The 23,592-nt window shown below is 56.1% G+C and overlaps 4 protein-coding genes across 4 annotated transcripts; 3 read left to right on the forward strand and 1 right to left on the reverse strand.

Annotated features, from left to right (window-relative positions):
• Positions 1–5,893: 5,893 nt before the first annotated feature.
• On the forward strand, positions 5,894–8,725 carry TRIREDRAFT_79756 (uncharacterized protein; the record flags this gene model as incomplete). The annotated part of the gene is made up of 2 exons (XM_006966913.1): positions 5,894–8,500; positions 8,552–8,725. Exons 1-2 carry the CDS (start codon positions 5,915–5,917, stop codon positions 8,723–8,725), a joined length of 2,760 nt encoding a protein of 919 aa, XP_006966975.1. The 5' UTR covers positions 5,894–5,914.
• A 649-nt stretch (positions 8,726–9,374) lies between these two features.
• TRIREDRAFT_65200 (uncharacterized protein) lies at positions 9,375–10,016 on the reverse strand (the record flags this gene model as incomplete). Its single annotated transcript, XM_006967017.1, has 1 exon — positions 9,375–10,016. One exon carries the CDS (start codon positions 10,014–10,016, stop codon positions 9,375–9,377), a length of 642 nt encoding a protein of 213 aa, XP_006967079.1.
• A 1,153-nt stretch (positions 10,017–11,169) lies between these two features.
• Positions 11,170–15,100, forward strand: TRIREDRAFT_109273 (uncharacterized protein; the record flags this gene model as incomplete). Its single annotated transcript, XM_006966914.1, has 3 exons — positions 11,170–11,222; positions 11,471–11,808; positions 11,868–15,100. The coding sequence occupies 3 exons, from the start codon at positions 11,170–11,172 to the stop codon at positions 15,098–15,100; spliced, it is 3,624 nt and encodes a 1,207-aa protein (XP_006966976.1).
• A 702-nt stretch (positions 15,101–15,802) lies between these two features.
• Positions 15,803–16,951, forward strand: TRIREDRAFT_65029 (uncharacterized protein; the record flags this gene model as incomplete). Its single annotated transcript, XM_006966915.1, has 2 exons — positions 15,803–16,523; positions 16,575–16,951. The coding sequence occupies 2 exons, from the start codon at positions 15,803–15,805 to the stop codon at positions 16,949–16,951; spliced, it is 1,098 nt and encodes a 365-aa protein (XP_006966977.1).
• Positions 16,952–23,592: the final 6,641 nt, after the last annotated feature.

Genomic DNA, 23,592 nt, shown 5'->3' on the forward strand with positions numbered 1-23,592 from the left:
TGCAGCTGTCTGGCGACCTGTCGGTTTTGCGTCCAGCCGGTGCCAGGGGAGCGAGTCTCTTGTAGCGGCAGCTGGTCGGGTGACGGGAGAGGCGTGGGGACGAGAGCCTCACGAGCCGCAGTCGAAGTTGGCCGGTTCGGGGGAGGGCTGCGTTTCGAGTCTCGACGAGGCTGTCGAGAGAGGGAGGTGGTTTTGGGTCTGCGATTCGCCGGCGACGGTCGAACGACGTGGTGCGTGAGAGTGATTGAGTGCGAGTGCGAGTGTGTGTGTGCGAGTGTGTGTGTGTGTGTGTGTGTGTGTCGTAACCAGTCGGGGGAGTCGTGAATCGGCTCGTGGTCTATACGCTCTAACTCTTGTCTAGGTATGCGGCGTCTACCGGCGGTCGTCTACTCGCTCTCGTCTTTCTCTTTTGTCTTCTCTGCTTCTCGTGTCTAATCTATTTCGCAGCGGGCTCGTTGCAGGCGAGGCGATTCAGTGTCGCGCACGGCGCCGTCTCCAGTTGTCGGGACGGCTTTGAAATGCGGGTGGGGGTTGGACAGTGTCAGGACTGAGGACCAGACGGGTATTGTCGAAGAGGCGCCCCCCCTGGCTCTGGAGGGCCGCGATGGTCGTCAGTGGGCAGGTCTCTTGCGATCTGCCGGGTCGGATATTATGCAGTCGGTGTGCGGGGATGCTGTCCACGAGGAGCACGCCGAGGCTGCAGAGGCAGCGGGATCAGGAGGCGAAAGGGGGCGAGCGAACTGCAGGAGAGTGAAAAGAGAGGCTGTCTGTCGTAACTGTAGGCACTGGACAACAGACGGGACGCAGCATGGAGGCCAGACGGTGCAGGTGGTGTTATGGAGTACCTGGCTGCGCGGCTGGGGGCGGTACCGGCAGCTGCACGGCGTGGTGTGCAGATACTCGGCGCCAGGTACCAATCAGCAGCGGGCATCAGTCGAGTTGATCTACAGGCGCTGGGGGGGGCTGCCAATGGGGACGATTGGGGCGCTCAGGGCGGTTTAGCGCTGCTGGGCTTGAAATCAGGGGGTTGCAACTGGGGGCTGCAGAGGGGGGGGGATGGGATGGGGGGCGCTTGGGACCCTTTTTTTTTCTTTTTCTTTTTTTTTCTTCGTTTCTTCTGCTCTGCTTCCCTTGTGCGGCGGTCCGAGAAATCGCCATCGCCTCCCTCCCCCTCTTCCAGCTAAAAGTACCTTTCCAGCACAGTACTAGGTAGGTATTACTACCTATCCTCCAGCAATGCGGGTGGTTGGAAACCCCTCAGAATCAGCTGCCAATGTCTGTGACCCGACAGCCAGCATTTTGCCACCGTGGCAGCGGCAAACGTCGTCGCGTGTATCTGTACCCGGCAGGGCAATGATAGGCCACTGTCTGGCTGCGGCTGGCGCCCACGCGCCCAAGTACATGTACTTGTACCGCTACCCTCCTGGGCTGGCCTGGCGGCATGCACAAGTGCCTTCTAAATGTTCTGTGTCCCCAGTCGCTGCATGTTTCACGACGGCCAGAAGGGGCGCTACGCCCGGAGTGGCTAGAGGGCAGCTGGAGCTACGAGACGTGGGAAATTGATCATCAATGCCTCTTTTGCTCTTGTCGTGCCATTCTTCATACGACAAGTACATGCATTACAAGCATTGCTGGCGGACAGGTATTAACAAGCATGCATCGGACGGGAACTATTGGAGCTGGGGAAGAAGCCGTTCGTTTGGTTCGATGATGGCGATACGACAGCCGCTGCCGATGTGCGCCAGCGGAGGCACTCGTCCGTTGGCTAGAGCGGCCGAGGGTGTTGGTTTTGGTGAACCATCTCCAGTCCTCAACACTCAGAGCTGCTACTGGTTCGTTGACCACACCACCAACAGACGATGCTCAGCAGCCTCTGCCAAACAGACTGCGCCAAACGACCATTTGAAGCAGCAAAGCGTGTTTCGCTTCCCTCTTACATGCCTCTTGCCGCTGTTTCAGTCGCACGAGCCGGCGGCTGCTGGACCAACAAGACCACGCGAGGTTGCATCGCGTCTGCTGCTGGCACGGCCCCGAGTCTCAGCACCGCCCACGCGGCCGTCCCCCATTGTCACCTACACGAGGCAGGAGCCGTGCATTTGGGCTGCGATAAAACGGACTGCTTGTGATGTTCATCCCTGATAGGAATGAAGCGGCCCCTTACAAGACTCGGTATCTCATGATGGGTGCGGGTAGGCGCGGTGGCTAGCGGCCGGCTCTTGGGGGTTGCAATCAACCTGTTGCAACTATGCCGACTGTTTCCCCCAAGCCACACGCAGCACCTTCATCATTGCCCGGTCGGTTCTGTACGAGTACCCTTGCTGCCATGTGTCACAAAGTGCATACTACTCCATACACGTAAGTGAGTACCTACTATACAGGCATACTGTACGCATCATTGTCATGCGGTTGAGCAGCTATCGGCGGACAGAGCACCGGGGTAGCAAGGCGTTAAGCCATCCATTGCCGACTTTCCTCTACTCGCTGCTGGAGGCTTGCGATGCTTCACATACGACACCACATAGGCAAGGGTGAAAAGCAAAAGAAAGCCCCTTCGCGCCACAGACGCCGAAGAACCTGGGGACAATGGACAGTTCAGATGATGGCAAAGACGATACTCGAAGCAGGCAGACAAAGCCAACTTGATTCGACGTTGGGTGCTGCGAAGTGCTGAATAGGTAATAAGAGGAGAGAAACCACGGTAGAAAAGGAGACGTGCCGTCTTACAGTACGTACCGCCAACTTCAAGCACACACGCAAAATTCTGCTCGGAGAAATAAGGTAGGGCAGACCCTTGGCAGTACCATTTAAGAGCTTGTCACTATTCACTTTTCATGCTGCTCCAGGGACGTGGTATTTTGGAAGTAGTACCTAGTATTCCTTTGCAAGCCATGCCTTGACACACGCTTAAAAGGAACAAGACCAGTTCCAGGTTGTTTATCAGGTACCCTAGCAGGTTGGGAGCGAACGGACTGGGTCTGTTGGAACAGGCACCTTAGGTACCTACAGAATGAAGAATGCTTCTTCTCTCAACCGAGCAAGTAATACGCGTACATGATTCAGGCTTTCGGACGAAGATAGGTAGGTACTAGGTAGCCAAGTCTGAGTGCACTGATGTGTTGCCTACCCCAGACCAAGCATCATCAGCCTCCTCTCAGCACACGACAATCGACACAAGGTAAGCTGGTCAACCATTGATGTCTACTACAATTAGGTAGCTGCACTTAGTCCCTCCTCGTATGATGGCCAAGGATCCTTCTCCGTAGGTACAGTAATCTGGTCACATGCGTGATGCCATTTGTGGACTCGCAAACAAATTCTTACGTCTGCAGTGGCGCCATCATGGGCTTTGATTCCTGGCGACGGCGGTGAACGACCAGACGACTACGAGTTATCGTATAAGCTTATTCACCGTCACAAACAAACTGCCCAGCCACCCCGTTTTCGGCCGGTTTGGATGCCATGAATGAGCTGAAAGACCGGTGACTAACGTCCATCAACGTGTTCTAGATCCCAGGACGCAGCCAATGGCTGCAGGACGCAAGACAAGGGAACAAGAGAAGGAAGAAGGATAAATAGCCAGAGGCAGCCCCGGTGAAGAGCTGAATCCAGGGGTGCGGATTAGGTGCAACAACACCACACTCTGGCGCATGTGCTGTAGGGCTGAGCTGCATCGACCACATGAAGCTAAGCTTTTAGGACTGTGGCCGTCAATGCGACCCGGCGATGGAGAGGCGCGTGTCCAGAGCGTTTCTCCCAGCAAGACTGTGACATGAGCCGAGCCGTCGTTAGTACGGTGAGGCCGATCATTCAAACGGAGTGTTCTGAACTAGTAATTGTTCAACCATTTGGACAGGCATGGAAGAGGCAGGCTTGATGTTGGTGGTGGCTTAGCCCTTCATACCAGATGGACGAGATGCATGTGGTTTGTTCCGTGGCTGGACTCTGTGAGCTGAACTCGTAGCGTGCATCGGCGTCAGGTAGAAACGCAGGCTTTCCGAGGAAAAGTCGCCGGTATGTCTAATCCGCTAGAAGATATCTGACCGTTGCGAGCCTGGTTATATCATCACCATTATCTATCTACGTAGTATTGCAAAGACAAGAGCTGTGCATATGCCCAGCGAGGATCAAGTGCATCTCGGTGGGTTATGGAGCACGTCTGATTAGGCAGTTGATTTGTGAGCTGTGGAGAAGATTCGGCAGCTCATCCGCCAGAAGGGCAGATCAAGTGCCGAGACTTGTTGGTATGTAATAATCAAGACGTTCCGAGCCCGAGATACTTGACAACCAAAAAGCAGCTGTGACGTGCTCACCGAGATGTGATGTCGCGAGTGTGGCAAAGTGGCATGGAGATGCTCCAGCTGGATTACGTGAATCACTTGCCGCTCGGACAAGTCGAGTCGAGATACTTGGTACAGTACATACATGTGCTATCAGCCAGCTGCGAAACACGGATATTCATCCCTCGATGAACTTCTCCCGCAGTTGCACTGCTCTGCTTTCCATGTCGATACTGTCCAGCGCATGTGCCGTGCGATTCCTTGGCCGTAAACAGCAGCACCGAGCCCCTGGATCCATCTCACCTGCAATCAGCACACGCATCAGCGCTAGAAGCGGCGTGATGACGGTAGTAACAAGATGACAATGTTCGAAAGCATCCTAGCCTTCAGCCTCTCCAGCATCGTCCGTCTTGCCCAACCTAAGCATTCAGCAGTGTGATTGATGGTTGAAATCCACCGCAACATCATCATGGGCTTCCGCTTCCAGGTTTCTGTTGTTGTTGCCCATCCATCCTGCATGTTGATTGATGATACCTTAGTCTAGCGCCCGCCTCTCAGCTGGAGCACTAGAGCGGACGCACCAGCCGGACGCCGCCATCATGGCTCGGCGCCAGCTGTCGACGCAGTCAATACCTCGCCAGTACTGGCCGTCCTCTGCCGTCCAGCGCGCAATCTCCAGTATCCTGCCGGTACCCCCAGCCTGCTGTAGCGCCGCTGAATCAAGGAACCCCCGCCCCCCCAAGCGGCGCCACGGCACTTGCACCAGCGCCCAGGTGGCATCGGGCCTCTAACCACCTACATACCCGACAGCACCCAACCCACCCGCTGAAGCACTGGAGCCAGTGGAGGACAGCACTGAGACCCAGTTGAGTGCATCCATGGATCCCCGCCGCTCGGGAGCCTCCCAGGGCTCTGCTGGACTCCAGCTGGGCCTCGATGCAACCTGGGCGCTGGCACCTCGCATGCAACCCGGAACTGCTTCCAGCCCAGGCTGCAGCGCGACGATTCGCCTCGACTGCTCCGTTTGCCTCGTCGACCGTCTGCCGTCCCGTGTCTTGCCTGCTTTGCCTGCTGCTTGCCTTGCTTTGACTGCTTGTCTGCCACTGGACGGCCACATCGCCACTGCTCACCAATCCGCGCCCCCCGTCTGCCCTCGCCATTGGCACCCGAATCTCCCCCCCCGGCAGCCGGACCTCTCGATATGGGAGTTTGCGCGGCCGTCTGGCTCTCAGCGCTTTGCAATCCCTCAGCCGTGTCGAGCGACAACCGACCTCGAGGCACCCGGCCGTGACAGCTTCACTTGACCTCTCCCCGTGGGCGAGGCTGAGCCCCGACTGTGTACATGTCGCGAGACAACCTGCCCGCCGCCATGGGCCCCTTCTCGCCTGCCCACCAGCCTGACGAGGGCTACTCCGAGGATCCTCTGGGCACCACTGGCCTGGCCGACCAGCTGTCTACGCTGGCGTCGCTCAAGTCGCCCCTCGAGCTGCCGCAGTGGCTTGCTGCAAACGCCTCCATGCTCCCGGTGTCCGTCAAGTCAAGTGAGTTTACCTGTTGAATTTCTGGCTGCATGTGCCTTGCGCTGCTTGCTTGTGAGCTTCACCCCCTCCTGACTCGCCGTTGCTGCAGAACTCGCCATGACGTTGCTGGACCAACTTCCCACCTCCGCCATCGTCGAGATCGTCGAGCGCCTGAGCCCGCGACTCTACATCGACTTCATCCGACACCTCCCCGCCGAAATCTGCCTCAAGATCCTGGGCTACCTCGACCCCGTCTCCCTCGTCAGCGTGCTGCAGACCTGCCGAGCGTGGTACGACCTCGCCGTGGATCGCAAACTATGGGAGCGGCTATACTATCTTGAAGGCTGGAAGGCCGTGCAGACCGAGATCGATGCGTGGGAGGTCAGGGTCAACACGGGCGTCAGCAACTCGATAGGGCATCTGCATAGGATGCAGACGTCGGACCATCACCCAAACAAGATCCGGGCCATACTCAACAACGACGATGATGACGAGGACATGGAGATGATAGATCAGGACAGGCTTCCCAGCATCGTCGACAGCAGCGCCGCGTCCAGCATCTTTGGAACCCCCAACGCGCTGCAGTCGCCGAGACAGATGCTGCCTTCTCTGGGAGACATGCACTTGGACAGCTTCACATCGGCCAAGGGCAAGGCTGTGGATTGGAGCCACGGGCCGTCGTCGTCCTCCGCGTCGGAGAGCAGGGCCAAGCGCAAGGAGCCCGGCGGCACCCCCGAGATGTCGCTGCCATCCATCGAGGCGGGCGACACCACGGCGTCCATGATCAAGTCGACGCTCTGGACGTGGGACATCAACAGCTCGCGATATCGCATCAACTGGAAGTATCTCTACAACATGAGACGACGGCTCGAGTCCAACTGGGAGCTGGGCAAGTATAAGACGTTTGTGCTGCCGCATCCCAGCTATCCCGAGGAGGGCCACCAGGAATGCGTCTACACGCTGCAGTTTGACGCAAACTACCTCGTCAGCGGCAGCCGGGACCGCACCATGAGAATCTGGAACATGCACACGCGCCGCTTGGTCCGCCCACCGCTGACGGGTCATGCGGGATCCGTCCTGTGCCTCCAGTTCGACGCTGATCCGGCCGAGGACATTCTGGTCTCGGGCAGCAGCGACTCCAACGTCTTCATCTGGAAGTTCTCCACGGGAGAGCTGGTGCAGCGCATTACAAACGCCCACCGCGAGTCCGTCCTTAACGTCCGCTTCGACAAGCGCGTCCTTGTCACGTCTTCCAAGGACAAGACCATCAAGATCTTCAACCGCCGGCCGCTGCGATACGGCGACTTGGGCTACGGCCCCGTGGATGCAGCCGTCAACCCCGTCGGTCTGAGCGTCAAGCCTTATGGTTACGAGCCTGATCTCTCCCAGGAGCTGCCCGTCAAGCCCCCCTACACTGTCATTGGCAAATTGGAGGGACACGGCGCTGCCGTCAACGCCATCCAGATTCGGGGCAACACCATCGTGTCCGTCTCTGGCGATCGCCACATCAAGGTATGGAACTGGCCAGAACAGGTCTGCACGCAAACCATCCCTGCGCACGAAAAGGGCATTGCCTGCGTCGAGTTTGACGAGCGCCGAATTGTCAGCGGTAGTAGTGACTACGAGGTCTGCATCTTCGACGCGCCGACCGGCCTCAAGGTGGCCTCTCTCCGGGGCCACGCCCATCTCGTGCGAACGGTGCAGGCTGGCTTTGGCGATTTGCCGTACAGCAAGGAGGAGGACGCAGCAGAGGCCAAGCGCGTGGACGCCGAGTACTTTAGAGCCGTCGAGGCGGGCGAGATTGACCACGAGGGCGACCGAAGGCTCCGTCGCTCAAGGAGAGTGAACGCGGGAAGCTCTCGGCCGGCCGATGTCCAGGCCACGGGTGCCAAGGTCCCGCCGGGAGGAGGCGGCGGCCGCAAGTATGGGCGCATCGTGTCCGGCTCGTATGACCAGAGCATCATCATCTGGCGCCGCGACAAGGAGGGCGTGTGGAAGCCGGCTCATCACCTGCGCCAGGAAGAGGCGGCCGAGGCGGCACACCGACAAGCCGCCCTGACCAACAGCCAGCGGCAGGGCACCCAGCTCGCCTCGGCGGCCATTGCTGTGTCGGCCGTGCATCCCGGGGCGCCGCAGGGCATGCAGTCGTCGCCGATCAGAGACCCCAGTAGCGAGAATAGCCAGATGGCGCGCATCTACATGGCCATGATCGACTCGGTTGTGCCCGTTGGCGTTGCGGCCCTGAGACAGGCGTTGGCGAACCACCCGTCGATGCTTATCTACCACAGTTACCTGCAGGCCGCGATCGAGCGGGAGCCGTCGCCGTTTGTCCGAGCACACCTCAGACAGGTGGTGGCGGATGGCCTGATTGCGATCCAGAACAATCAGTCAGCTAGACAACGGCTCATTGCTCGCGGCAATTCCCACATCCAGGGCCCTGTCGCCGCAGCGCCTCACCTGCTGCCTGGATACGCGGGCGGTGCAATGGCAGGCTCCTCCTCCGCAGCGGCGGCGGCCGACGGTAGTGGGAGCGATCCGCGACACATGGCTTATCCTCCAGCTCTGGGACCTCAGGCTCAGGCATCCATTTCCCTTCACGCCCCGTTGCCCCAGCCATCGCAGCTCTCCATTTCACCCGGCCAAGGACCCCCGCCTCAGCTGCCGCCCATTCTCCAACCTGAGCTCCCTGGACAAAACCCTCACGTCCAGCAAGGGGCGACGGCTGAGTTGGCAGACGCAACACCAGCTCCTGAGCAGCATCCGCGGATATTAGCGCCCGATAACCCCCCGGCCCGCGTCTTCAAGCTCCAGTTCGATGCGCGCAAGATCATCTGCTGCAGCCAGGCGCCAGTCATTGTGGGATGGGACTTTTGCAACGGTGACCCTGAGCTCGAGGAGGTGGCTCGCTTCTTTGCGGCGATTGATTGAGAGACACGTGAGGTATCGTTGAGATGACACTAACACACCTGGCGGCTATACATGTTCGATGCCCCCAAAGGCAATGTGTTGTTGGGTCTTGGAAGGAGTTTGGGAGGGGGCGCAGCAAAGATTTTGGCATCGGCATTGGATTTCTTACTTGGCGCATTGAAAAGAACAAACAAGAAAAAAAAAACAAGAAACAGGCAATGGCATCACTGCAATGAGCATTCCCGGCATTCCGACGGTTGTCCCGGCGTTTGTACCATGTTGTAATAAACCTGAATGAGTGGACAGTTTCGTTACGAACAAGGGCTTGGGTCTAGGTAGATGATAGTAGATATCTCCTTGTTCGATATCTTAACAAGCAAACAAGCACAAGAAAATCACGATTGTATATGATGGAATGTGGGAATTGTTCGCCTTGCGTTCAACTAAATGAAGGTCAATTCTAGCAACATTGGTAGGTAGGGTAGGTGAGCTGGAGGCATACATAAGTCTTGCGCCTGTGATATGTCGCCTCAAAGGCACATGCATATATTTATAAGTGAGAACCGGGCCAACATATACTCCAATACAACAAGGAAAAACAGTGTCTTGTATCATATAATCATGCAAGATAAAAAAAGGTGGGCAAAATCGTCTCATCAGATATGCAAATCTAACCCGCAGCCTGCTTCACCTTCTCCTCCGTCTGCGGCGGCTCGTCAACAAACTCGGGCACGACCTCGTCCTGCAAGAAGCCCGGCACAGCACCGCTGCCATACTCCTGCTCCAGCTCGGCCTCCATGCCCAGGGCCTCGAGCTCGGCATCGAGCTCGGCCTCGTCGACCTCGTCGGGGATATCGTACCCCCTGGCCAGGCTCTCCTGGATCTCGTTGCCAACGTCCAGCAGGTCCGCCATCTCGTCCTGCAGGCGCTCAATCTTGTCAATGTCAATCTTGCCGTACTGCTTGCGCAGCTCCTTGTTGGTCGTCTTCATGGCGTCGACCTGGGTCATGACGTTCTTGAGGTTGTCCTGCATGGTCTGCGCCTGCTCCATGTTCCAGACCTGAGCCTCGAGCTTGTCCTTTTCGGCCTCGTAGGCCTTGCGCCGCTGGAGCACCTTGAGGGCCTTTTGCTTGATGGCCTGCTTGCCGGGGCCGTCGCGCATCTTGGAGAGCTTCTCCTGGTAGGCGGAGAGCTCGCCGTTGAGGGCCTTGAGCTTGGTGTCGATGGAGGCGATGCGGGTGTCGATGTTGGTGATGGCGCCGGTGAGGGTGGGTTTGGGGCCCGAGGGCTTGGAGCCGAAGAGGCGGTTCATTTTTTTTTCTTCTTCTTGCTTTTTGTTATATGAATCCCTCCTATTTACTTGGTATGGGAGTGTCGGCGGTTATCGGTGGGAAAAGGGGGGAGGCGAGATGGCGAGGCTGACGATGGGAATGCGATGCGATGGTAGGTGGGCGACGCTGAGGGGATGACGTTGGGACCGTGACAGTGACAGTGACGAGGCTTTGGGAGGGAGGGATTTAGAGGCCCCACTGGCGCATTTCTGCAAGGCTGAGCTTGGGCCAGAGCGCGTGATAAGTCAGCAGAACTTATATAGATGGCCTCGGATATTGTATGAAAAGACACCACAAGCTGCTTCCAATTACTTTATGGAGACTCAGTGCTAATGCCAAGGCAAAGAGCCTCATGGCTGCGAGCACTTCATCTACGTCATACATCTTGTTTGATATGTGCACAGATAGTATTTGCAAGACGTTTGTTTCACTGCATGTCTCATTACATGTACCCTTTGCACGCCAGCTCGCTGTAAATTTGGAGCACAGAGCGGGATCTACAGCTAGTCGCCGAAGCAAAAAATAGCAGCATCAGCTCGTCCATCCGCTGCTAGGTATCTGATGGGCATTGTGTATGTATATCCTACACAGAAATGGAGAAAAAGAGCATTTCGACCTAGGCATTGAGTCCTCGGTTCATCGTCTTCTCACCTACCTATTGTTGTCATATCATGTCGGGCTGTGTCAAACTCACTTCTTCTTCACTTTACGCGTCACGCTTTGATGAACAAATGCCCCTTCCACTGTATTCACTGCCCCATTAGGCCTAGCCACGCCCCGCGCTTACCTGTTCGGGCCCAAAGTAAACAATCTTCGAGCTTCCCCATCCCGAAATTTGGCAGTTTGAAGCTCGAGCCGCGCTTTACGCATGCACATGAAGGCACGCGACTCCAATTCCGCAGTCTTCCACTGAACGCGTCCGCGTGGGGTGACGGTCAATTCACTTGAGCTTTCGATTTGATCTTTTTTGAATTGAATACCCATTCATTACCTGTTTCCCTGCCCATGTCCCGCTAACCTCCCACTCCTCCCACCTTTCTTCCACCTCTCCAGCATTCCGCCCTTCTCAAACCACGGATTCCTCCCAGCTTTCCTTCTCGAACCGTGGCACCAGAAGACCAGCCGTTCTGCGCAATGGACGGCACGACAAGCCCCCGATGGGGAAGCGGGCACAGGCCCGGATCAAGGTAAGACGCCGCCTCGACCTGCGCTGCGGTATCGCGACTGGCGGCGCGGGACGACCTCTGGAACCGGATCGTGGGCTAATGAGTCGCGCAGCAGCAACTCTCTACCAGCGTCGTTTGTGACGTATTTCCCAGTGGCCCAGGAGGCCGAGACAACAGCGTACGTGGGCTCTTCGGTCTCTCTTCAAGCGACGATTTCCCTTCCTTGCCATCACGACGACAATTGCTGACGTTGCTTTCTGGAGGGACAGTTCGTGGGCAGACATGCTGGGCGCCCCAAAGCCCGCCACGATTCCGCGCGCCTGGTGCCGCGTCCCTGTCGCCGCCGGCCCTGCGGCTCTTCGCAAGGGCGCCACCATCATGAAGCGGGTCGGCCGGTCCGCTGATATGCGCGTGGTGAGGCAGCAGCAGGCGATGGCAGCCCAGGTCGCTGCGCAGACCGAGGTCGTCCCAGAGCTCGACCAGACAGAGCCGGCGAGCCGTCGTCGCCTCAACTCGTTTGTGCCGCCGGCAGAGGACGCCGTGTTGGAGCTGAGCGGAGAGCCTCTCTCGAGAGCAGAGATGGCCAGCACTATCATGCGCGCCAAGGGTATGTTTTCTGTTTCTGCTGTCCGACTTGAGCTGGCCTTGGCTAACCATTTGCTGCAGTGGACGTCGCAAACTGCTTCCTGCACGAGGAGTACACCGACCTGTCAGACCAGAGAAGCCTCTCCAAGAAGAGCACATATTCCAGAAAGGTCGTCCCTTTGAAGCGACGTTTCGTCGATTATTCTTCACTCAAGTTCGAGTACGCCAGCGGTGGAAATGGCGGCACTATCTACAGCGAGCTTCATCCCATCCTCTCCAAGGCTGTCCAGACCGGCGTCAAGGAAATCGACGTCAACATGGCATCCATCACAGAGGCTGGAGTCCACCTGCGATCAATTCGCCGCCGCAACCCCCGAGTCCTCCTCGCTGCCAGCGGCATCCCCGAACTATCAGACATTGCCGACGCTACCGAGTCGAGCATCCTCACTCTGGAACCCAACGAATCCATGTCAGACGCCAAGTCGCCCACGAAGCGCGCTTCTACTCAGTCTCCCAGCCCTACCAAGAGCAACAAGAGCTTCCGCAAGAGGCTCAGCGACACGATTGTTCGGCTGCTGCCCGGTTCTGCCTCACGTGCCGAGCCCTCTCCCTCTCCCATCAAGCCGGCTTCTCCCCCGCCACCCAGCAGGGACGGTTCGCCCCGCCAAAGGACACCCTCGATTACGATTCCAAAGAGCCCCAGTGCCCGCAAATCGTCTTCCCCCGTGTCGGCAAACTCTACTCCTGGAATCATCCGCTGGACCACCAAGTCACCCAAGGAGTCACCCTTCTCTCGCTGGCGACCCAAGCGCAAGTCAGAGCCAACGCCTGCTCTCGCGCCACTGTCTTCTCCTTCTCGCGAAGAGCCCGACCCGTCCTTCTCCGATATTTCGATGGTCGACAGCTCCATCATGGCAGGATCTCCCCTCCTCTACTCTCGCCCCAGGGCCCCTACTCCTTCTAAGTGGAGCGGTTTGAGGCCTTCGACTCCTGGCCGAGCGTCCTCTCCTGCCGCCTTTACTACGCCTCTTGATGAAAGAGCCTCTTTAGACTTGGTCAGGTCGCTGCCCGAGTGGATGCAGCATAGCCAGTCATCGTCCACTGTCAGACCATACGACCCTGCGCACATTGATTTCCAACCCGCCTCTCCCTCCTTTAGCGGTTCTGTGCCGTGGGTTAACAACCCGGCCGACGCACCTGAGAGTGAGCGCACCAGTATTGTCAGGCGGCGCAAGAGTGAGCCACTGTTTAGGAACATGCTCAAGTCACAGAACGCGCGCCGAATCTCATTCTCACCTCAAAAGTCTTTCATAGCTCAAGAGTCGAGTGGAATCCTGCCCACCATCGAAGAGCCCGCCTCCCCCAGTCGAGACATCCGCTCCCCGTCGCCCGAGCATTCTCAAGCTTCTGTATACTTCAGTGCCTCTTCTGCTCAGACCAACCCTCTCCATAACGCCGCGTCTGAATGCACCGACCCTGAACAAGCCGAAGACATGGATCTCAGCGACCTCTCCCGTCAGTACACGAGGAGGATGCAGGAGACTTGCACGCGGCTGGCTGCTCCCCAAGGTGAGGATAACGTCTTCGTCGAGGATATGCACCGCCCTGAAAGCATCTTTGGCGCTCCGGCTATCGTGACTCCTGCTGGCGCAATCAAGCAGCTTTCCAGCCTGGCACAGAACGCATGCCACGGCAACGCCGGCGTCAAGGTTGTCGAGTCTGATGGGCGCCTCTGGGTTCGGTTTAAGCTGCCGCCCAGCTACGCCCACCTGTTTCCCAAGAACCAATTGGACGAGTCGTCGCCATCTGAAATGGCACCGTCGGCACCCGATGCCACTGCTTACCGCTTCGTCAAGAAATACCCGCACGATGAGGAACCTGGTGTCCAAGCCAATGACGAGACGCTTGTTGTTTCCGACTTCAGCGTGTCCTCTGCTCAGCCAGCCTCGTCGCCGCCCGTTCCTGACAACGACGAAAACGTGGATCCTCGTGCCCGAGCCAACGACGAGACTCTTATTGTTTCCGACTTCGACACTTCTTCCGCCAGGCCGGCCGAGTCATCTCCCTCAAAGAACGAAGAAGGCAGCCCTACCACTCCCGGCTACACGGAGGCGTCTCCGGCAAAGGCCTCCCAGTCTGTCCATGGTTGGGACAGTTCCTCCTCTCTCTCCGAGCTGGAGCGAACGCCCGACCTGGACAAGGCCGCCGAGTCAAGGATCGCCAGCATGGTCGCTGCCGTCCACTCCACCGCCGCACCCACTCTCAGTTCCTCTTTCACCCCGGTGAACCAGACCAGTGCTCACACGGGCTCGTCGGGCAGCGCGAACCGTGGCACAGAGTCCGAGGCCAATGTCCGCAATCACGACTCTCCGGAGCGTGATTACCTGCGCGACTTCATCAGACGTTCGCGACCCCGGTCGCGACGTCCCTCATCAACTGAGAGCGGCTCCCCCGTCGCCCCGGCGCAGCGCCTTCCTCTTGGAGCTAGGAGCCCTAACATGGAGCCTCAGCAAAAAGAGAAGCGCAAGCTCGACAGCAGCGAAGGAGATGAGAACGAGTTTCAGAGCAGTGCTGAGCCTCCCACCAAGAGGGTTCGCACTGCTCCTCGATCCTCTCCGCGAAAGTCGACTGTTCCCGCCAACAGCCAGTCCGACGACGAGGACCCCCTCGCGAAGGATCAGGCCGCGGCACAAGCGAAGACGGTCGAGAACGTGGACGCGCTGGCAAACGCTGTCGAGCCTCAAGAGGTTCCAGCCGCTGCCGCCGCTGCATCTCGCCGGTCGACCCGCTTGAGGAACAGGCCGAGCGCGATCCCCAAATCCTCGATCCCGGCCCCGGTCAAGGTGGGCCGCGGACGTCCCCCTACAGGCGCAACGCCGGGCTCGGTGCGCACCGAGCAGCAGGACTTGGTCCACCAAACCCGGGCCAACACTCGCCGCAACAAGGGGAACGCGGAGTACCCGGCCCAGTTCCTGGCCAGGCTCTCCGAAGAGGACGAGGGCGGGGACGGAGAGCTGGTGGCTGGCCAGCAGGACGAAGCCGAGGCCTCGACAGCACGGCGCGGTAAGAGCGTCGTCTGGAAGGAGCCTCTGGCGGACTTCCAGGAGGAGGAGAAGCCCAAGAGGGGGCGGGGAGCGGCGGCTGCGGCGAAAGCCCAGCCGGCCAGCAGCCGGGTGTCAAAGCCCGCGCCCAAACCCTCGGCGGCGACTCAGAGGCAGCGGTCGTCGAGACTGGCTGCGGGCCTAGGCATGGTCGGGAACGGGACGCCGGCCCCGAAGCGCGCCACGCGCGCGTCGACACGGAGTCAGAAGTGATGGTCGAGCCGTACGGTTCCCAGTGGTTGAGCCGCAAGGTTCCCGCTGGTTGAGCTGTGCGGATCCCATCGCTTCTGACGAAGTGAAGACGGGGTCTGGCAGGGAGTTTCTTTACTTTCTTTCCTTCTTTTTTTTCTTTCAAATTCTGCATCGCGAGGGCGTTACCGGAAAGATACCCAGGGACGCGTTGTTTGTTTTTTTTGGGGGAGGAGGTCGGCCGAAGGGCCATTGGTCTTTGTTCTTGTGTGTCTTGTTGGTGTTTTTGGAGTTTTGGACAAGGGATGGGGTATGGATCATTGGCAGTAGGAAGAATTCGCTGCGTGTTTGAGTCTTGAATTGAGTGTGACGGTCTGCTCCTTACTTTGCATTGGGCGTTGCATTGTGATACGACGTGTTAGTCGCTGTGTGTGCTACGGGAATTGCAGGACTGGAGTGATATGGTGGGCTACATGTACCGGGCGTTATGCATCAATTTGGTCAGGCGAGTATTGCCTGTACAAGTAAGCATCTCCCCCGCTTCTCGAATGCTGGGCGTTGATGGGGATGGCTTCTACTAACTTCTGACGACAGACTGACTCTTACATAAAGGCGCGTGAATGCTGATTTGATTCCCGACTTGTCACAACACACATCAAGCCAATAAGCGAAGCCATAATCCATCCAAGACAAGAATTAGAGAAAAGGGGGCATCGCATATCAGCCATGGCTACAGAAGCAATTCCGACAACACAGCTCCGGCTCGCCTCACCCAACGGCATCGTCACGCGAACCATTCTCAAGACTCCGCTTCGCGACGCGCTCCCGTCCGAGATGCCCATTATTGACATTTCACCTACGTTCAGCCCGTCTCTAGAAGAGCGAAAGGCCGTAGCGCAACAAGTGCGTGCAGCGGCGCAGAACATGGGCTTCTTCTACATCAAGAACCACGGCATCCCGGCGGACGTGACGAGAGATGCGTACGAGGCCTGCCTGGCGTTTTTCCGACAGGACAAGGATATCAAGATGAGGGCTGATTCGAGGAAAGCCAAGTGGGAGAATGGATATAGAGCGCCAAATACGCAGCGCTTGAATCCTTATGAGGGGATCGATGTGCGAGAGAGCTTTTCGTATCGGTACGATCCCCGATACGACGATACCGTTGGGGAACAGGGACTGGGTGAGATTCCGGAAGAGGTGAGGCGGTATCTACGATGCGAGGAGTATCCGTGGGAGAAGACGCGGAATCTGCCGCAGCTGAAGGAGAGCTTGACGAGGCATATCGGGGAGTGCTTGAGGCTGGCGAGGGCGCTGACGAGGTGTTTTGCTTTGGGGCTGGGACTGGATGAGGGTTGTTTTGATGGGAAGGTGAGGTATCCCGATGCGTCGTATGGGTTGAATTACTATCCTCCCCTTGAGCGGCGCACGGGCGATGCAGCCGATAATGGTGAGGACGATGATGATGATGATGATACTACGGAGGACGACGGGGTGCAAGAGAGGGTGTCGATTGGGTCGCATACGGACTTTCAGTTGTTTACAATCTTATGGCAGGATTCACAGGGCGGGCTAGAGGTTCTCAACAAGCAGGGCCAGTGGCTGCGGGCGCGGCCGATGGAGGGCACGCTGGTGGTGAATCTGGGGGACTTGATGCAGCGGATTACGAATGACGAGTATGTGAGCACTGTCCATCGGGCGAGGAACCGGAGCGGGAGGGAGAGGGTTAGCATTCCGTTTTTCTGGGGGTTTGGGTTGCATGAGACGTGTGGTGTTGTTGTTGGCGGGGAGGGGGAGAAGAGGTATGGGGATGTGAGGTGTGAGGAGTGGGTTGCGAGGAGGATTCGGGACATGAAGAGCGTTGGGGATATGATTTGATTGAGTGAGTGAGTGAGTGAGTGGTGATGCATAGGAGCATAGAGAGGAGGGCTGGAGAGAGAGGAGTGCGTGCCCCTAGCTGGTTGATGGGTGACGACTTGAGATGACATGACATGGGCATTGATCATGGGAATTGAGAATGTGAGGCGAAAATGCCATGAGACAGACTCAAGCATGACGTCTGAGCCGTGTTGAAAAAAGAAAAGGGCAATGCAGTTGTAGTGTGTGTTGATACGTATGTGAGCATCTCGATCGGGAGATGTGCAAAATCCAGGAGGAATCGAAAGAAACAGGTTTGCGTCATTCAAGGTGCAGTCGGAGTTCCGGGGGGAGTGACGATACGCATACGGAAGGACTGGCTGGCTATAGATGGGTAGATAGAGAGAAAGCCATCGCCCCCTTGCGAGAATGTCTTTGATTCATTCACGAGGTGTGTAATTGGGTGGTTATTCCAAGGTAGTTGTACATATGTGAAGAATTTGAGGGCGAATCATATGAGATTAGAGACGGATCTGGGAATAGTATCCAGCTTCCGGGCTGAGGCGGGAATGACGTCATGACGTCACTGATTTACGCGGCCCCTGCAGGCGAATGACAGACATGGGATGAGAGACGTCACTTACTGATCGGGGGCTCGGGGGTTTGAGCCGAGGATTTGCTGAAGAGGAGCATGAACTGGGAAATCTGGAATGGAGGAATGGAAAATAAACAGGTTCAGAAGATGGAAAAACGGTTGATGGAGGCAATGGGGGGTTTTGCTGTAAAAGGACGCCCCGGGGGTGAGGATTTGTTTTGCTTTGGGCTCTGACTGATTAGCTATGTTTTGGATTCATCTAATTTGCATGCTGGCATAGCTTCCAAGTGGGTATAGGAAAAATAGGGAATCTTCGAATTATCAGCACACAGAAGCTCTCAATACGCACACATAACAGGCGCTGATCTGCGTGTTATGTGTGCTTATATCATCCTTATGTGTGCACATATTTATTTTGCGGTCCCTATTATTTCCATACCCGCTTGGCTTCATACTCGCCGAAATACGCAATTCAAGAGGCAAGGGTTATAGACTATAGACAATGTCTGCAGAGTTGATGATGTCATTGTTGGAAATGCCTGTTTGACTGACTGGTGGTGAAATCTTGTGTTTGGGCTTTTGTGGGGGGGGGAATTGCTTTAAGCTTGGGAGCATGAAGGAATTAGTGGAAGACAGAAGTACATACATACCTTATGTGAGAGGCCTACCGTTTTAAACTGGCTGCTGAATCAGGAGGGACATTTGCTGGCTATGGATTTGCGATGGGATCTCGATTCTGTCAAGTCGGGGGTTTTTCAGGGTAGAATGCAGTGAAAAGGAGTGTCTTGTGCGATGGGTAGAAGCGGCATGTGAGGATAATAACACCTATGACAAGGCATCCCGTGACTGCGGCATTGTTTTGCCCTGGGAATCTGGATGGGGTATGCGGGATCTGCGTCGACTGCCGTTGCGCCGCTTGGATGCGGTTGCGTTCGGATTGTTGTCGAGCTTGATGCATTTGAGATGCCTAGTAATTGCGCTTGAGATGGAGGCGCGTGGGCTTGTGCTGCTTTGTTCGCATGACTGGGACTGTGCGAAGAGGTGCCGGGTTGAGTCAGGCTGAGAGCAGTACCTTGGATAGGCATGAGACAGATGATGTGTGTAAGTTGGAGTCGCACCGCACGGTTGAGCGGGCTTGAGATCAGTTGTTACATACCTGTTAGGGCGGGCGACCGGGATTCCGGTGATCCTCGGCAGAGCAACAGCCGATGGGCGACTGGGTTGTCGATGGCTTGTCACAAGGGCAGCCCGCTGCATCTGACCTTTTGGTTGGATTTCCTCTTGGGTATACGTGTATCGTTGGTGTTGTTTGTCTACCTAGTGTCAAGGCTGTGTGTGTCCGACGACGACTTGAAGTTTGTGCCGAGGGAGGGGGAGGTTATCACTTAGGCACGGAGGTACACGCATTATCACAGTTTGACAGGCTAGGCACCAGGATATTGAAGAAACACACGATAATACTACTACCTTAGTATATCGATACAAGTCCTCGACTATCAACGGGACAATGCGGGGTGATTTCATTAGACAAGGCGCCATCTGCCTTTTCCCCCCTCCCGCCCTTTGACGGAGCTTTCCCCCATCATTGTTCGACGGACGGACGGACTATCACGAGAATCAACGAACCTACTCGAGTCATTTGCCCGTCCAGCCGGAAGCCGGCCCAGCGCAAGTTGGTGATGCGAGAGGAGGTGGTCTTTGCTTTTTTTTCGGGTGAAATCTGGGGAAGAAAGTGGGCGGCTAACAAACAGCATCAAGGCAAAAAAAAAAACATTGATGAAGAGGAGTTTGCGGGTTATTGCGCCGAGAGAGGATCCGGGTCGGACGACCTAACGGCGAATTATTTGCAGGCTATTATCGCGACTACTATCTTATATGGAACCGTTGGTTTGATACAGTGCCGACGAGGTGGTTCTCTTTCCGGGGAATACGTGTGTACAGTACTTGGAATAAAGACTCAGCAAAGGAGATGCTGTTGTATGTAGGTGGACGGGCAATGTAATAGCCGCTTGAATGCGTTGCATCGCCCATCCATCCCAGACTGGCGGTGTCGCTATCAATTGCTACCATTGCGTGTCTCTGCTCACCTGCCGATTGCGCCTCGTGCCCGGCGATCGCGACGGAGGGATTCCATGAGATTGGGTCAGGAAGCTGACATTGTGCGACATGTGCAGGGCAGAATGGGTGGTGGTGGTGGTGGTGGTGGTGTATGATGTCTGTAAGATCAAATAACACATGCAGCATGTAAGTGATACAGGCTGCCATGGAAGAGGTAGGGTATCAAAAGAGGCTGCATATTGCCAACAAAGTAGGGCTGACGATGAGCCATCGGGGGAGGAACAAGTGTGAGTCAGGCAGAGTCCAAGCAGCTCCGATATGCTACATACTGCTGTGCGATGGCGGCTCCGTCCAGCTTGTTGCACTCATAATACTGTGCCAGTTTGCTTGTGACATGCCGAGATGCTCCGTTGCAGCAGCAGCAGCAGCACAGCTTGACAGTTGCTAGTCTGGGGTTGAAGCAATAAGACATGGTTACAGTTACATCTTCGACGGACTATTCTTTTGTGACCCGTCCTGCTCCGCACTCACCCCCCCCCCCAATCATTCCTCCTCTGTCATGGATTGCTTGCGGGTTGGGAATTCGTCGTGCTTTCTGTTGATTTTTTTTTTTGACGCCCACTCCCCCTCCGTCTTGGCAAAAAGAGCTCGATTCGACAGGCGTGGGCACACGCGGCTTGGGCAGATGATGCGGGTGATATCGCGTCGGTGAGGGACTCCCGTCAATCAGATGCACCCAGCTGGCCGGCCCGTCTATTAGGCAAAAGCGGACTTGAAAAGCCAAATGATGGGGGTCTTTTTGGTTTCCCAGCATATCATTTGTCTTTCGGTCGCCCGTCACATCTTACAAGCTCGGCATACTCGTTTATGATATACTTCACATGCCTGATGATCGCGGGGTATGCCGGACCCCAAAGTTGAAATGACTGGCAGAGCTTGAACCCTTGGGAATGTTGGTGGCTTTTTTTCGGGCTGGATTTTCATGCAAGTCGATCGGCCGTGCATGCAGTCAGAAACCAAAGCAGAAGTGACTGATCTCTTGGAGGATGAGTTGGTGGGAGGGAGCTCAGCGAGGTGATTGGACCTGGTGAAGAGACGGGAGGCAGAGATGGGCTTACGGGCAAAGGAAAGGAGCCTCGTCTTATTGGGGGATATATTCAGGCGGGACGGGGCTGTGCAGATGCTACAATATGGAAGATTGGTCGGCTGCTGGACGGAGCAGACTCTCTCTCTTTGTTTGGAACAATCAGTCATTTATTGGACTCTCAGTTTTTAGTTGAACGTTTCCCTTTGTTGCTTTGACGCTGTCCTTGGATTCCTACTTGCCTGATGCGGCGAATATCTCACTGTCGGATGTCACTGAAAGACGACCTGCCAAAGCGGGAAACGCAGGCGAGACGAGCTTGGGTCAACCAGTCAACAACGCAAATGAGGAGGCTCATTCACTTCCTTTCTCCTTCTTTGTGCGACTCGGCCCGCTGAGCACTTGCTTGCCGGGGATGCAAGACTCTGCGCCCGTGCGAGAGGGAATCCCTGATGCCAGATGCAAGGGGCCGTCGGTTTCTACGGTGGTGATAAGAGAGAGAGAGAGAGAGAGAGAGAGAGAGAGAGAGAGACTAGCACTAGCAACCAGATGGCCCATGTGCCTCTTTTTTTTTGCCGCCGTGTAAGATGATGTGCCTAATAACCCCGCGGGTAGCACGGGGGTAATGATGCGGGCGAGGCGGGGGAGAGTGAGTGGTAAAATGAACAGACTCGCCCGTGCTTTGTCTCGCCGGATGGGAGCAGATGAGTGAGTGAGTGAGTGCCTGATGTGCCCTCGCTTTAGATATACCTGACGGTTGATGGACGAGTCACATTCGCGATGCTTTTGGGAGTTGCGTGCGGGGTGGAATTAGTACTATGTTGGAGATGTGCTTTTTTCTGGCGTGATGTTGATGTCGATCTGGGAGGGGTTTTGGAGTTGTTGGGCGAGGGAGAGTGTAAGTGTCTCTCTCCGTGTCTCACAGGTGATGCTGTGGCTTATCGAATTACCTGTATTTTCATGGCACTTTCTTTCACTTGTGATCAATAGGACGAGAGGCATAGCCGACATGGAATCAAGGCAATATTAGGGAATGAACATGAAACGCACAAGACTTGCTATCCGGATGCGACAGAACAGAACAAAGACCCGAAGCATCACGGCCCTTCTCCAAAAAGATCAGCAACCAGACAACAAATCGTTTTTTAAGGTTGTTCGTTGCCGGGCGTGCATTAGTGGGAGGAAAGGGAACAGCCCCTTTCAAAACGGGATGCCTAATTCGGGCCACCGTTTCGATTTATGCCCTCCTCCTTATGTACCTATTCTCTGCAACCATGTGCCACATGCAGCAGCAAGTTGGGCAGATGTTGGGAGCAACTGAATCGTGGTGGAGGGTGGCGGCGTCGTTTCGTCGATTCGGGCGAGATGCCACTGCTCGAGGCCGATTGGGCGAGTGGCAGGCCGGGCCTTTTTTACGAGGGCAAGCCTCTTTTTTGATTTTTCTATCCCTCTTCTTACTCTTGTTGCTGTTGGCTGTGGTATGTCTCTCGATCCTCTCTGAGCGGACCGTCTTGCTCTATCTGGGCTAAACTGACTGGGACTGGGAAACTGTGACAAAAGGATTCTCGAGGTTGATACACTGTGTTGTAAAGGAGAAAAAACGGCCGCGATGCTTCTCAACTGATGTGGCTCAGACCTAGAGATTGGCGGGCGAGCATCACCTTGAGCCACCCCCAATAATGTGGGTTGTGGAAGGAAGGATTACTATTAGAACCTTGGAAACGATGAGAGAGGAAGAGGCGGAGCGAACAGGGGGAGGGTGAGTGTCTATCAAACGGGCGATCCCTGGAGAATGGCGACAGATGGCGAGATATGGAGAGAGACCGCCATTTGTGAGGACAAGAAGAGAGTCCGGATTACGTCCGCCACTCGGTGAAGGGCTTGACAGAAGATGAGAGAGAGAGAGAGATACCGCCGTTTTGAGCGCATCCCTGCATCTGTCGGACGCGAAATGAGGGCGGAATCAAGCTTTGGGTGAAATTGGCGGTGCAGGCATCAGCTTCCCCGGCAATAAACCCATGTCCAAGTGCCCATGCCCATGCCCATGTCCTTGTCCACGTCCATGTCCACGTCCACGTCCACGTTAATGGGCTTCGCAATGTAAGTACGGGGTAAATAGTCACGATGACTCGAATCCATACTGTAGCTGTAACATGCAGGGCGATAGTAGTATTACTACCTATTATGCAATGGGTTACACGTTTCTGCCTCACGCTGTTGAGCCGCGCATCTCCGTCCAGCTACTGGCAAGCCAGCTCATGTAGTGTAGTGGTAGTATTGGGTATGTATGGATATTAATTACTGGGCACACTTTTCCTTTGCTTTTCCTTTTGAATAATGCTTGCAAACCGTAAGACATACGTGTCCCCGCAGCGAGGCTGAGGTTCCCAACGGCCCGCAGCTGAAAAAAGAGGGCGAACCAGCGCATCAGCTGCAAGCTGCAAACTGCAAGCCAAAAAAGAAAAAAAGAAAAATGCCGTGAACTGGCATGCCGCGTGGCCGGCGACAAAGTATGGGAGGACATGGGGGACGGATCGCGATCATCAAGACGGTCGAATGTTCTGGGGAAATCTCTTTGTGGCAGAGGGATTTTCAGAGAATAATGGCAGACAAGTCGGACGGATCTCCGGGGTTTGATGGCAGAGGAGCACATTCAAGAGGCATCTGTTTCTTTCTACAGCTCTCCGACCGGGGCCTGGCGAACAAGGAGCGCGAAACGAACTGCGAAAAAGAGGAGGAAGAAACAAAGACAAAACGCCACCGTCTGAAAAGGCGGAGAGCAGCTCCGTTTTCTGGTCTTCCCCCCCTTGCTGGCGGCACGCCTCCTTGGGGCCCGTGTCGCACCCCCTCCCCCCTCACAGCTCTCTCCTTTTTCTTTCTTTCTGCGATTAGTTGTTGCGTTTCTTTGGGTGTCGAGATGCTATC

The sequence above is a fragment of the Trichoderma reesei genome (assembly GCF_000167675.1).
Source record: "Trichoderma reesei QM6a unplaced genomic scaffold TRIREscaffold_15, whole genome shotgun sequence".
NCBI classification, from domain to species: Eukaryota; Fungi; Ascomycota; class Sordariomycetes; order Hypocreales; family Hypocreaceae; genus Trichoderma; species Trichoderma reesei.